General features: G+C 45.6%; 1 protein-coding gene across 1 annotated transcript in view; it reads right to left on the bottom strand.

Moving 5' to 3' along the window:
* LOC8051506 (elongation factor-like GTPase 1) overlaps window positions 1–12,533 on the bottom strand; it is a 117,023-nt gene extending 104,490 nt beyond the window's left edge. The window contains exons 1-7 of the mRNA XM_042288830.1: window positions 12,238–12,533; window positions 12,016–12,083; window positions 9,960–10,044; window positions 8,625–8,752; window positions 6,775–6,912; window positions 4,351–4,446; window positions 103–218 (exon numbers count right to left, since the gene is read on the bottom strand). Coding sequence (XP_042144764.1) covers window positions 103–218; window positions 4,351–4,446; window positions 6,775–6,912; window positions 8,625–8,752; window positions 9,960–10,044; window positions 12,016–12,083; window positions 12,238–12,328 — 722 coding nt within the window. The 5' untranslated portion in view covers window positions 12,329–12,533. The remainder of the gene's footprint in view (window positions 1–102; window positions 219–4,350; window positions 4,447–6,774; window positions 6,913–8,624; window positions 8,753–9,959; window positions 10,045–12,015; window positions 12,084–12,237) is intronic.
* Between the last annotated feature and the right edge of the window lie 1,377 nt (window positions 12,534–13,910).

Below are 13,910 nucleotides of genomic sequence, written 5' to 3'. Positions count from 1 at the left end.
AAACTTGTCAACAAGAAAAAGTACATATATGGTTTTCTTTCTTGCTGACAAGTTTCTGCTGCAAGTAACTGCAGAGGTCAAAGTAAAATCGCGTAATGTTACCTGAATCCCCACCCGTCGTAGGCGCTGGCAAACACCACATTGCCTTGCTCGGGGGAGAAGTAGAGCGTGGAGTCGTCCGCGTCGTCCAGGCCGCTGTCCCAGTCAAACACCTGAGCCTGTCAAGCAGAGAGAGCTCTTGTCAGCATCACACGTCCACAATACATACTAGCGAAGCAAAAAGCTGCTGTCGTAACTCTTTTTATTAAACAAATGAGCCAAGGAGAAAATTGAGATATACTCCAAAAAGATGTGCATACTTGTCGAACACATTTCTTTTCATCTATGCATATTTATGTATTAATTAGAATGAATAAAACTTGTTTACTACTAAATTATGCTCAGACAGGCTTACCAACCTCAAAGTTTTGTCGGTTTTTTCCCAAGTTTTGGAAGGGTGCCTGCTCGGAATTTCAGGGGAAGTTCATTTGCTCAGATATATTGCCCCCTCTTTCCAGCCGAACTCGAGATATCTAAAGTCTCTCTGAAATTAACTTGCACAATCGGTTGAAAATTTAAGATTGCGCGTTTTGTATAATTGCTGCACCTTCATAATCCCAGACCGAAACTGTGTGATACTGCTTTGGTACCTTGGTTTTTAAACACTCTACAATTATGCCAAAACAGGTTAGGTGCACGTAGACCATGTGCAAAGCACAGGCAACTACACCCTCCCAAAGCAGGTTGAATGCCCAGGTCCAAAGTAGAGTTTTTATAGTGAAGAGGTAGGGGGAGGAAAACAACTTTTTTGGGGAAGCATGGGCTTTTGACTGCTAATTGGTTTCTAAAAAGCTACGATAATTGAATAGGATACGATGGCTAGGTAGAAACATGGTCAATCTAGCAAGCATGGCGGTTGAAGCTTCTACTACGCGTTATCAAAGGCAGGCTCCAATAGTCACGAGTGGTTTGACGACAAATGGAAGACGATAAAAAGCCAGAGGAGAGCGGCATTAGAGGCTTTTTGGTGGCGGGTTAGAAGTTGTTGTCACCGTGCTTACGCACATCGGAACAAAACGTCGGAACCGCCTAGATGAAGATTATCACTGTTGTCTATTGCGGGGACATAATGCCTAACTTTTATTGAATATCTCCTGCTTGCAGGCAACCCATGATGCCACTGACATGTTGTGCCCCTGTTTGTTGTCATGGGGTCATAGTCTGCCGTCTTTGTAAATATTTTTTTTTTCAAAGGCATTAACTTTTGGTTAGAAACACAGCACTTCTGTTTGACTGTACATTACCAGTAGAAATGTTGAGGTGGGTGGGGGGGGGGGGGGGGGCAATGTTTGAAGAGTCACTTTACTCCAAGCATGAGAAGCTGGTGTCACCAGTCTGGCTCCAAATCTTGCTTGAGTAACCTGTCTCCTACATCAGTGGTAAATACCACGTGACATCGTAAGTAAACGATCTGCGACTCGATTTCGGAACTGCAGCGATTATCACCTGGACAGTACGAGTATTGGCTTCGTTTTGGGCTACGTCAAAAAGAAAACATAGCAGCGGCGGCAGGATATAGCAGACGATCGCTTTTGATCATGGAGGAAGCCACTGATCTCTAGAGATCATTGGAGGAAGTCACTCATTTTCTAAAGATCAGCGGAGGAAGCAGTCGAAGACTAAGACACAATAATATTAACCGCTGCAAAGCTTTCCTTTAACAGTGACGACATGGTGTTTTCGGAGGTGGCTCTACCGGCTCTGCTTGCTTACCTTTCTTTTGGGCTGTATGTTGAGATCAAAATTACTTCTTCAGATAGACATCAAAAATTTGTTTTTATTAACCGGTGCAATTGCTGCTAGTCTAGTCCAGGTGCCCTAAACGCATATACGTTCCGCGCATCGTAATTTGCACCGACGACGTTTTGCGGAAATTTAGAATCCGCTTCCACAAGGTGTAGCGGTACAGTGCAGGGGTATTCCTGATAAGTGATCTGTAACCTATGTTCGCTTTAATGAGAATATGATTAAAAAATCACAAAAAGTACTTCCAAACTGCTATTGGCATTTTCTTGGGGAGGGAGAGGGAGTGGGGTTGTTGACTGATCATACACATGAAATCTTCGAAGCCTTCACTGCTTTACAAACGTTACATTCTCCTTATGGACATTCTGGGAAAAAATGACGTCTACATTATCTACTGTGTTCGAACATCTTCACCCTTGAACGTAAGAATACGGAGTTGACTCCAATGCCAAAGATGAGGATGCGGAGAAGCTCCTGCTTATGCTTGCACTCTAATAAGAACAACAGGTTCACGGTCTGAATATGGTGCACAGTCAATTCGCGCGTTGGAAACAGAAATTTGCAATAACCACACATAAATGGTTGCACCTCATTCTCTGCCATTTCGAATATCTGCCGCTAAAACCAACGAAGCAGACGGGCTCTGACGGCTGACAGTGCAGAAAGCAGACGACAAGCATACGGCGAACAGATCACGCGACGCCTTTACTAGATTTGATCCGACGTTACCCGCCGATCGGAGAAGGCTAGCGTGAGTAATTGCTTTGCAGCAAACAACCCGCTTCTGAAACGTGAGTTCTGACGTCGCAGAGTAAGCGCGAGTAAGTTTAGAAACGCCACGGTATAAAACCTTTACTCCGGAGTCGGATCAAGTAAATTTTGGAACACAGCCCTGACTTGAAGGTCCTGCAATCACACTCATACTTGGCCTCAAAAAAGGATTGGAGTACTGGGCTGCGTTGGAAACCATGAGCTGTTCTAGCTGCATCACGCACTAGCATTTCTATCTTCATTTCATAGGGTTGGGAATTGAGTTTGTCGTTCCCAAAGTTGACGTCATCGCTGTCACAGAGACTTGCCACATTCTTGTTTCAAGACACATGTTGATTTATGACTCGTTATGACGTTAGGTGACATTTCCTTAAACTTTTTGTTTTGTGCCTTTCTGTCAAAAAGAGGTACTAATCCGAGCATCGGACGTCGTAGCACACCCAAAAATGCTTCGGGTTTTCCTGACTTTCAAGCCGAGCATACACAACCAATCTGCGGGCTTCAGAGAACTGCCCAGGATTCCTATTTCTTTCCAGACTAAAACTGCTGAAGGCTGTCTTTTTCTAAAGCTAATAACACTGAAAATGTCCGAGACAGATGCAGACCCCAGGCGACCTGCCCCAAGGTGGGCTTGCACAGAAACGGGAAATTACTTTTCCACCCTGGCGGTCGCTCTTCGCTACTTCTCTGCTTTTTCTCTTTCCCCCGCATGCATTTATGCATGACCCCTTCAGGCCACGGGTTTACCACGCTACCACTCTTCCACAAAATTTTGTTGGAAAGGAAAGTGTAGGGAGCATGTGCCCATCAGCTGACCGATTATTTTCCTGTCAACTGAGAGGAGACTCTAGAAGAGAAAATTGGCACCCCTCCCGCCATGGGGGGCTTCCGCTCTTAGTTCTGGAAGACCATCCAAACTTATAGTGTCTCCCAGCTTTGGCTCGTCTAGGCGAGCTACTTTTGTGCTTGCGGGTGCTACCAAGGGACATCCCTCCCCCGCCCGCTGTGTGGCATTTGTCTGCTTTTCACAGCAGAAATTTTGTAAATAAAAAAGACAAACGTCCGGTATGAAGGGGCCTTCAAACTGATTTTCTTCGAGGCCGTCGTGCTACTTACAAAAAACCCCACATTTGTCCACATTGTGCGTGGGCACTGCGCATGTGCAGAAACCAGATTTGCGCAAAGTGAAGCACATGCACTGTGGCGACAACGTCGCCACCGCAACGGCATTACGTCGGAGTCGCATGTTGGTGCACACGATGCTCGTCTACAGTGAGGCGCCCGCCACCCCTCGCCTCCTCTTGGCGCCGTCCCTGCCCATATGAGACGTGATTTTACTCTGAACTTACGTTTAAAACTGATAAAACATAATAACACCAAAAATATGGGGAGTAGCCCCTGCCAAGGTAGGCTCACGACAGGTTGTCTCGCCCTAACTCAGTTGCAGCTCAGCAATCTTTTATAGGAGTCAAGCCGGTAACGTCTGCCATTCGGACAATTTACTACGAAGTTAACGCAAAGCTCGACTGACAGTTTCTTAAAGACTTCCCGCATGACCCAAATGTTAGCGTTGAAACAATTAGTCCCTTGGAGTGTGCCCATTCGATCGCAAACTTGTGTGGTGAAATGCTCGACGATGGCTAATGGAAGTAAACTCGGAATGCGGGCCGATTAGTGAGACCAACTGCGACATTCCGAAATCGTGGAGGAGAGTGCATGACAGAAATGACTTACGTTCTCCTGAGACTCCAGATTCTTCTTGGTGGAGGCTTCGTTAGACGTCTTTTCCATGACACCTGCCGCAAACAGTTCTCCCACCACTGCATTCACCTAAAGAAAAGCAAATGTGAGTCATGGTGAGAGTTTAGTTACATAAACCTTAGCGTTCAAAGGACAGTTAAGAACCAGTTAAATGGAAGTAAGGAACCCGTTGATCCTTCACTCCTTCATCGGGATACATCTCTGTGACACCGTCGCAACTTTCCAATCACACATTTGGCATCACAAGTGGCCAAAGGCTAGTGCTGAGGCCAAGCAACTAATGTCTAAGCGCTGAGACTAAGTGCCTCACGGCTGCTGCCGAGTTTCAACAGCGCTGAAGTGCACCAGCCATTCTATGACTGATGAGCCCGGCTGGAAGGATTATCCGCTGCTAAGAAATAAACCTCCGTTGATCAGCACCTTTCAAGATGGCACTGAACACATCCTGCACATGTGGAGGACGGTTCCGAGAAAAAGGACGTAAAAAAAAGCCTGCGCTTCATCGAGGCTTTTTTTCGAAAACAAGCGTGGACAAGTAAGACCTGATATGAGCTTCATAATTTAATCAAGTAAACTGTTTATTGTGTGCACTGCGGAGTTAAGATCTGAAAAAAATTTTCATGAACCCGTTAAAGGGGCTGTGAAACGGAAGCTGGCAGCAAGGAACCGGTGGTCCGGTTTTTCATTCCCGCGCTCAATCATCTTGTTGGTATGTACCAGGGGTCTCAAGCACGTGGCCCGCGACTCGCTGGGATGCGGCCCACAGGCAGTGACTGCGAGCCATCGTTCCCATACCTTGAGCGCTAGAAATGGCATGCGCTATAATGATCTTATGTTGCCGATGTATTTCCGCTCGAAACGTAGCTCTGCTCTTATAACGAATTTACATAGTTGCTATTCTGTTTTCATTTGCGCTGTGTCTCTTTTTAATTTTTGCTTCCCCACTTTTTGTCGTGTCAGTCATCTGTACAACAATTTCGCCTTTACGCTGCAAGCGCGAGCACTTCGCTCAAGGACACATGTTGGTTGCACAAACTCTCGCTTAGCAGAGGAACTGCCAAAGATAAAGCTAAGAGCTTGAGATTTTCGCCTTCACAAAAAATTGCCATTCAACTACAAGTATTTTTTTAGACTGCTGCTATCAAGAATCCTCAGGAGACCAAGAACTGTCCTATGAGGAGATTTCCTCCTTTTTTAAGAAATGTTAAGCTTGAATAATTCCCGAGTGAATTGGTGAAGAGAAATGACAGTGTGCTTGCTCTCGTAGGAGCGGTGCCATTTTAATTCTTGTTATCACATCAGGCAAGGGCCCAAAGTAGTCATATAAACAAATCAGAGCTGAAGATGTAACTAACTAAACAACTAATTCACAAAAAAAAAGAGCATAAGGTTCTTTTCTTTGTACGTTGGCACTCAACCTTTCGGAGGTGGGCTATCTGGCCCCCGTACTCAAATGAGTATGAGACCCCTGGTGTACACCAAATGAATCCTTGTTGACAGGATGTGGTCCAAAGAGGCTATCCCCTTCGGTGCTTTTAGCATGAAACATTCTTTGTATAGTCAGGCAGGTGTTCAGATTTCAAAGAAGCCGAAAAGTGAGGCTGGGTTCAAGGTGAAGTCGTAAAGCTCGATGTTGATTGGCTGATGGGGAAGGTCACATGACCAGAGAAATAAGCAAAAAATATGAATTTTCATTTCAGGAACTGCTATCAAGTTTATATGGCACGTGTCAAGTTATCTGACGAAGAGCTCCGTGAGCGTACGTGCCGAGCTCGATAAAGGTCTGAAGAGATATCAAAACGTTTCGCGTGTAACACAATTGCTTAGCAATCTTTTATACTTTATTTTTTTTCTTCCGTTCTCCACATTTGTTTCCTTCTGTGTTCAACTTCTAACAATGTGACTGGGCAGATTAGCATGTGCCAAAAGATAATTTTTGTCCTGTTCATTAAGGTACAAAATCACTTACTTGTCATGAATAAAATAGGGATTTAAGGAGGGAAAAGAATGCAAACCTCATAAATTCGCTTTCTGGAAGAACCAGCTCACCTAAACAAAGCCAGACTATTATTCCATACCTTACAAATGTCAAATATTTATTCTCAGCACAAGCTGGCCAAACTGAAAAAAAAGAAAAAGGTTTCACAATCCCTATCGAATTAGCTGAACCAGTGAACCCCATTGACAACTAAGGCCTTAAGCTCTTGGTTTTCGAGCGGTGAAACGACAAAGCCACTTCACAAAATTCTGAGAAGTGCTCTGAAGTTTTGACACAAACTTTCTTCCCACTGCACCGGTCAAACCCATCGTCTCTGCCTCGCCGCACCATTGCCAAGGGCACGCTACTCGCAAGTGGACAGTACTGCAACCCCACGCTAAGAGAGTGGAAGCGCTCACCTGCTCCAGGATCTGCTGCAGGTGTATGTGGGCATCGAGAGGAGTCATCTTCTTCTCCAGGATGAGCCGATCCATCTTGTTCAGCACCAGCAGGGGCTTGAGGCCCTCCGACCAGGCCAGGTTCAGGGCCACTTTCGTCTGGGGCACAGAGAAATCACAAACGTCAGAAGGGCCATCAAAATGGCCACTGCCCCGGAATTTCGTACCCGTCAATACTGTCACAAATGACAATTGAAGTAAGCTTCCAGCTCACACGTGATGTTTGTCTATTTCTTAAATGAAGCGCTTGTATGATGTTCTGTCGTGCAAGCGCTCATCATGGTTGTACACTTTCCGTCAAATTGTTTACATTTCAATACCATATTTTCCGGTATATAAATTACAATATTTACCCAAAATTTCTGTAGGTGTGTATTTTCAACTGTACAACCTAGGGGAACATTTTTTCGCAAGTATGTACCGTAACTGTGCAAGACATAGACCACATCAACATTTATAACGGAGGAGAAATAGAAGAGCACCTGCCAATGAACCCCTCATTCAGCAGTCTGAGCATAAATATGTGGCTGTGGACTGTATAGACCGACACGCTGTTTACAAACAAGCCCACGTTTGCCCACACTAGGGGTGGGCACTGCGCATGCACAGAAACCGAATTCACGTGAAGTTAAGCTTCTGCGCATGCGCAGTGCCGTCGACAGCGCCACCACAGCTGCGTAACGTCAGGGACGCGTGTTGGTCTATAAAGAGCTACTTAAACACCAACTTTTTTTTATGAAAACGACGGTTTATAAGGGGGCGAAACTTATAGACCGAAAAATATGATACCGTCAAGGCTCAATCTAACAAAGCCGAAGGGAGCCGCAAATTATTCAGTTACACTGGGAACTTTTCTAATTTAAAATAGCTATTTTTGGGCACAAAATTCGATAGGCCTAGTTTTGACGTAACATCAAGAGACCATTCCCGCAGGGGCTCGCATTGAAGTCCACGTGCCCCACCAGAGGTGCCAAAGGAGTGCCCTCTTCGATCCAAGTACAAACGATTTCCGCGTTTTCTTTCGAGGGCAAGCACAATTCTTTTTCTTCGGGGGCTTCCTTTTACAGCAACACAAAAGTCCCTGATAGGACAAGTGTATGCCTTCCACGTCTCTTTCCGATGCCTTCCAGCGTGCACTCGTGTTCCATCGTGCATGCGCGTACGAAGATCACGAGACACAGAAGTGTCATGTAGAAAGCATGTGTTAGAAGTGCGACGACCGAAAAACCTCTTTGCCGCCGTCGTCTCGGCGACGTTTTTGCCGTTCGTGTCCACCACGCCCGTCGTGAGGCCTAACGGGAAAGCGAACCACCACCGAACGCAACCGAACCGAAACCAGACGACCGGCAAACTCTGTCAGCATTGTCTGTCGCGTGCGCCATGAATGAAACGCTACGAAAAAACTAACGCCATCTGGTGTAATTGACTAAAAAGACAAAAGTGCCAAGTTTCATTGTTTTTTTGTTTTTTTTTGTTGTAAAAACGAAGCTATGGTTGCTCGACCTTATTGCCGGTGCAATGAGCTTCGAGGAATTTTAAACAAACATGCACGAAAATACCCCTTTTCGCATTTCTATTTTTCTGTGAACAGTTTGTTAGGTCGAGCCGACGGTCAAATTTATTTAGTTATTTCTAGTTCGTAAGAGCACGGAGGAGCCCTATGGGAATCTGTGTGGGGAATTAAAATTAATTTGTTAACTTCGGAATTTCATAAAATCGGGCTTCATACAATCGAGCTTCACTAGTACGTGCGATACGAGAGCGATCAGAGAGGTTTCATCTGCACCTCGATCTCGAGGCCAGGTGCTTACTTGCGCACAAACGCCTTCGACCACATCCACGACGATGACTGCACCATCGCAGAGTCGCACGGCAGCCATCACCTCGCTCGTGAAGTCGACGTGACCCGGGGAGTCCACAAGGTTCACCAGCAGGTCCCCTGCAAATTGAAATCCCCCGCATCACGGGTTGCTGAGCTGTCAGAGACCTGATGAGAGTCGTCACCACCGGGCAGGACAGTAGAGTGCGTGAGGGCAAGATGCCGAAGGAAGTGTACCTTGATGCAAGGTACATAGCCAGGATTTTGATTTGGGGGGAAGGGGGGGGGGGGGGAATTTATGACAAAATGCTGTATGAGGGGGAGGGAAGAGATCAGGCCCCAGCAAAATGGAAGATTCTGGGGGGGGGGAGGGGGCTGGGTTCCATGGACCCCCCCCCCCCCCCCCGCCCCTCTGGCCACGTGCTTGCCTCGATGGCCTACCTGTACGTCTTGGGTCTAGAGCAGGCTGTTCGGATAGACGCTCAAACTCGGTATATAAGGGGCAACACGGCCAAGACTCGGGGACTGGACAGATAGATCTAAGGACGAGGAACGAGGGCAAAAAGGCTCCACGCCCCTGCGACTTCTTCGACCCTGCCCTAAATTTTGTGAGCGTCGGCAGACTTTTAGGAGAAATTTCCCGTGACTTACAAGTCTGCAAATAAAAGTGAAAATTTCACGGCACTGCCTGAAACTAAAATTGCGGAAAGAACCTGGATAGTTTGGCATGCAAACTATACAAAAAGCAATCCCAAATGCCTAACGACAAGATGCTTAAAGTGCACGTGAGATGGTCGATACTAAGAAAGCAAAAGGGGGTACAGACATGCACACAGTAGCTGCCTGTCCCCCCATAATGAGCAAACAAAAAGAGAGGGGAGGGGTAGGGAACACACAGTGGCTGTCTTCCCCCCCTTTCTTTTCCTGCCGCTTTGAGGGCTTTAACTTTTTTGTAGCTCTTTCAGATTTTACCATCACGACCAAAAGTCATTTTCAGAAAGCTGTGCACTCAAGACAGGGAACACTTCAAATTGTGAACTTGCTACATCAATATACGTGCAAAGTTGCAGTGTAACAAACGCTTCAGCAAAGCGTAGCAATACACTGTTGAAATAGAATGCACCTGCAAAGCGATATAAAGCAGCACATCAAGGATGACTACAACATGCCACTGGAGCAAACATGAATGATTCATCACACAAATTCAGTTTGGAAGAGATGGTCAGGAAAAATGAGTTTTTAGAGTAATGGCACTGTAGTGCCAATACACTACGATGCAAGCATACAGACTCAGTTTAGTGTAATGGTGGTGAGCAGGTATACATACTCTTGGGGTAGTGCAGAGTGATCGCACTGGACTTCATGGTGATGCCGCGTTCTTGCTCATCACTTCTGCTGTCCATGTAGCGCAGCTGTGAAGAGAAGACGGTGTCTACACTCCTGACCCTTGCAAGTGAGCTCGCCATTCACGACAGACATTTTTGAAAACTGCGGAACTAAAAAAAACAAATTACTTCGCAGCCTCGGTTGCTGCACCTGTAGAGACACAGCACAGGAGGCTTGAATCATAGTGAAATCTCATTTGCCGTCACACTCAATGTCCTTTGTTGCTTTTACTGGCAACTTTAAGAAATTTGTCCCGAGAAAACTATGAATGTAAAATGTTCAGCCAACGGTACTAGTTTCAAGATGCTTCAATGCCAAGAGACTATTAACATGTTCAAGCTTGAGGAACACATGTCGTTGACTGTGCCTCGACTTGCACATGACAAAGCAACAAATAACAATGGTGAGGTCGCTCAATACAGATTTATAAGTAGCGTAACATCCCGAGAAATGCCCCACCCCCGAAAGATAGCCCGCCCCTATTTTTGGCTTGATTTGCTATTCTTTCAGAAACACCGAACACTTCCAGTAGTTGCAGGACCCTGGCCAATGGTGACCTCGGCAAAAACGGTCTGACTTAACCACGTCGGGAGATAAGCAAACATTGCTGACTGGGAAGGACAGCCAGTTCGTTGCCCCTTCCTGCGATCACAAGTTTTTGAGGGTCACAAAATCTAACACTACCTTTTTTTTAAACTTTTCTTTATGACACACCAAAAGTTAGCCCACCCCTTATTTTTATCTGATTTGCTATCAATTTTAAGTGGACTACCTCTCGAGATATCACAATAGCTCGTAAACTCAAAATGACTCTTAGCTTTGCGAAAAGTACACCACAGGTGGGTGTGCAAAGAAGCAAGTATGATAGTTTATAATACTAAGAAAAATAATTTTACCTATGTTTCCTAAAGATTCAATAAGATGCGGGTGTAGGTACCACAAATCATGTTTCATATTATTTTGTTTTCTCATGTCAGTTGATTTTTTTGCAATTAGTATATGTGCGGCACATGCAGAGCAGTTGGTGTCACATATACATGGTTTGCATTTGCATTACATCAGTCGCCACTGCTCCGTACCATGCTGCTGTGCTCGTACCTTCTGTAGCCAACATTTCGCACCGTCAAATTTGCTCTTCTCAGCAGGGCTGGCCGAGAAGAACAAATTCGATGGCGCCAAATGTGTGCTGCATAGGTACAGGCACAGGAGCATGGTACGGAGATATGGCGACTGGCAAGGTGCCACATGACTAGGGTGACCACATTCCTCAGGGTAGAAAACGGGACTCTCTGGTTTGAGGGGGAGGGGGAGGGGGGATACAAAAGTGAAATTGTGTTATATGAGCACATTGTTCCGGAGTTGGACAAGTGACTTTTGTCGCCAGTTTTACACACTGTTTTATTGCTTTAGAACAGGACTCTCCTGCCCAAAAAGGGACGCCTGGTCACCCTACACATGACGACAAATCAGAAAAGGCATGTATACCCTTCTGCTCTCAGCTGAGCTTCAGAGCTCAGCACACCACGACATATATATGCCAACGTCCCTTCATCTGCCTTAATTAGCGACAAGCTTGATAGACTTCCTTTTTTTCCTCATTCAATTGATGAGTCTTAGAAACACATTAAACAGATGCTGCACGAACACAGCCTCCGAATCCATCGAGGTTGCTGTGTGAATGATTTAGAGGTATGAGGAGCGAGATTAAGCTCATTTGGAGCACAATCTTCGAGCAACTGCGCGATTCTACCTAAGGAGAGTCAAAGCAGAGCTGAACATTTCTTTTTAATCATATTGCACTATTCTAGGCCATATGATGACGCATAATTGAAAACCCTTAACAAAAACTGTCGACACTCAAAGTTTATGCAACATAACCGACAATGCTATGGCGTGCATGGAATTGTTGCGGTCATGACTGGCAAACAGGGTTCTGGGTCGGCACGCCCTAAAACCAGCTTTTATTTACTTCGCTGAATACACAAGATCAAACTCACTTTCCCTGCGAGCTTCTGCGATATGATGCCATTGCTCGCCACCAACGAATCGGCAAGTGTAGTTTTGCCTGTAGAAAAGAAACACACCTTTGAATGAAAACGGACCTCATTGACAGAGATGACAGATGGCGCAGAATGTGATCAGCGGTGTTGAGCTCAGTTACAAACTGTCATAAGAGAAAATATAATATATATATATATATTTTTTTTTTTTGGACTCACCGTGGTCAACGTGGGCCAGAATGCAGACGTTTCGAATATTGTGCGTCTGCTTTTGAAGCTCCTGAATTTTCTCCACCGAAATTCGCTTCATCGTCCCGACGATAGAGTAGATCTTTCCAGACACGCAACTAAATTAAGAAGGACCTACGGTCAAAGGGAAGCTCAGGGAGCTTCTAGCAGTCGACACGTTGCGAACACATTATATGGCAGTTTGAATATGTTGAAAATAGCGACTGGGCGGCTCATATTCACAGCAACGATACGCAGCAGCACGTTTCTACGGGCGCAGTACGTGATCTTCCGTAACGTTGGATTCGGATTTGACTTGAGACGGAATGGCTGAAGACGGGAAGCAAGTCGATATGTGTCACGCTCGTGATGCTGTTGGTAGTAGGAGGATTCAGTTTCGTTTTTAATGCGCGCGCGATTTGAATTTAAGATTTTTCTTCGGCCTGTGATTCGCCAGTTTTCGCGAGGAAACTCTGAGAGAGCACACAATACATCTTAAAAAAAAAAAAAAAAAAAATTATTTGGTGACTGGTAAACAGTAGGGCCACTAGTAAACCGCTGACACACGGTAGCTAGCTATTTACCACGTGTAAGTTTAGAGTAGTTAATTATCACGCCACCATCAGAATCATCAACAGTATGTGCCATGCATCATAAATTAATTAATCACTGTTGCCATTGCTCTTATTAATAATACAAAGGCCATAAATCTAAATTTATTGTTCCGTGCGTCCAGGTCCGCAAACGTTTGCACAAAACTTCACACATATCTAACTTCGTCAAGTTAAATACAAGAACAAAAACCAGGTGACTGTTTGGAGTGTCACACACCACGGAGGCGAAGGATTATACTTTTTATTTCATTTTAGAACTTTCGTTATAAATATATTGCACTACAAAATACCCATCTTCAAACATCAGAAGGGAATTACAAATTACCTTGCGGCAAGGGTAATTTCATTACATTAGTCCTCCGAATAGCTATTTCTTTTATACATTCTAAAAATTACTTTTATATTGTGATAAATAAACCTTTTCACGAAAGTATGCTCCACAAAGAGTAATATTGAGGGGTTCACCCGCTATGGAGTTGTGCTCCTGAGACGGGAGAGGGAGGGTTGTGAGGGGGTGAGGGGGATTTCATGATGATGGTAGTGACGTCCTAGATGAGGCTATGTACACCCGACTCCCTGATATACTGTATCAAGGAGTCGAGGATGGCTTTCCTGTGCTGAGGAGTGTCCGTTGGATTGGTCCACTCCTCGAGCGTCGTAGGCTTGTCTACGCCCTGGATCTTGTCCAGAGCATAATTTCTCTGATGCTGGAGGCGCTTACAGGCCCAGAGCAGATGCTGCAATGTTACCTCGGCTCCCTCCGAGCAGCTCGTGCAGGTTGGGTCCATATCTTCTTTCAGGCCTAAGAATACTGGTTTGGATGGTGTAAGCGCAGTATTCGTCCTTATTCTTCGAATCCTGACGGTTTCCCACCGACCGTATCCTGCCAGTATGTTGCTGCCTGTCGGCGGAAGCTGGCCGCGGAGGTAGGCCTTTCTCTCCAGTTCGGCGAGCTCGGCCCGTTCCTCCGGGTCCATTGCTTCCGCCTTCGTCTTCTCCCGAGAGGTTGAGCCTAGCGCGGAGTGAGTGCTACAGGCTGTCTCCGCTGTG

Source organism: Ixodes scapularis, unplaced genomic scaffold (assembly GCF_016920785.2).
Source record: "Ixodes scapularis isolate PalLabHiFi unplaced genomic scaffold, ASM1692078v2 PGA_scaffold11__112_contigs__length_91849675, whole genome shotgun sequence".
In the NCBI taxonomy this organism is placed as follows: Eukaryota; Metazoa; Arthropoda; class Arachnida; order Ixodida; family Ixodidae; genus Ixodes; species Ixodes scapularis.
Note: the sequence above shows the minus strand (reverse complement) of the source record. Positions and strands in the feature narration are given on the sequence as shown.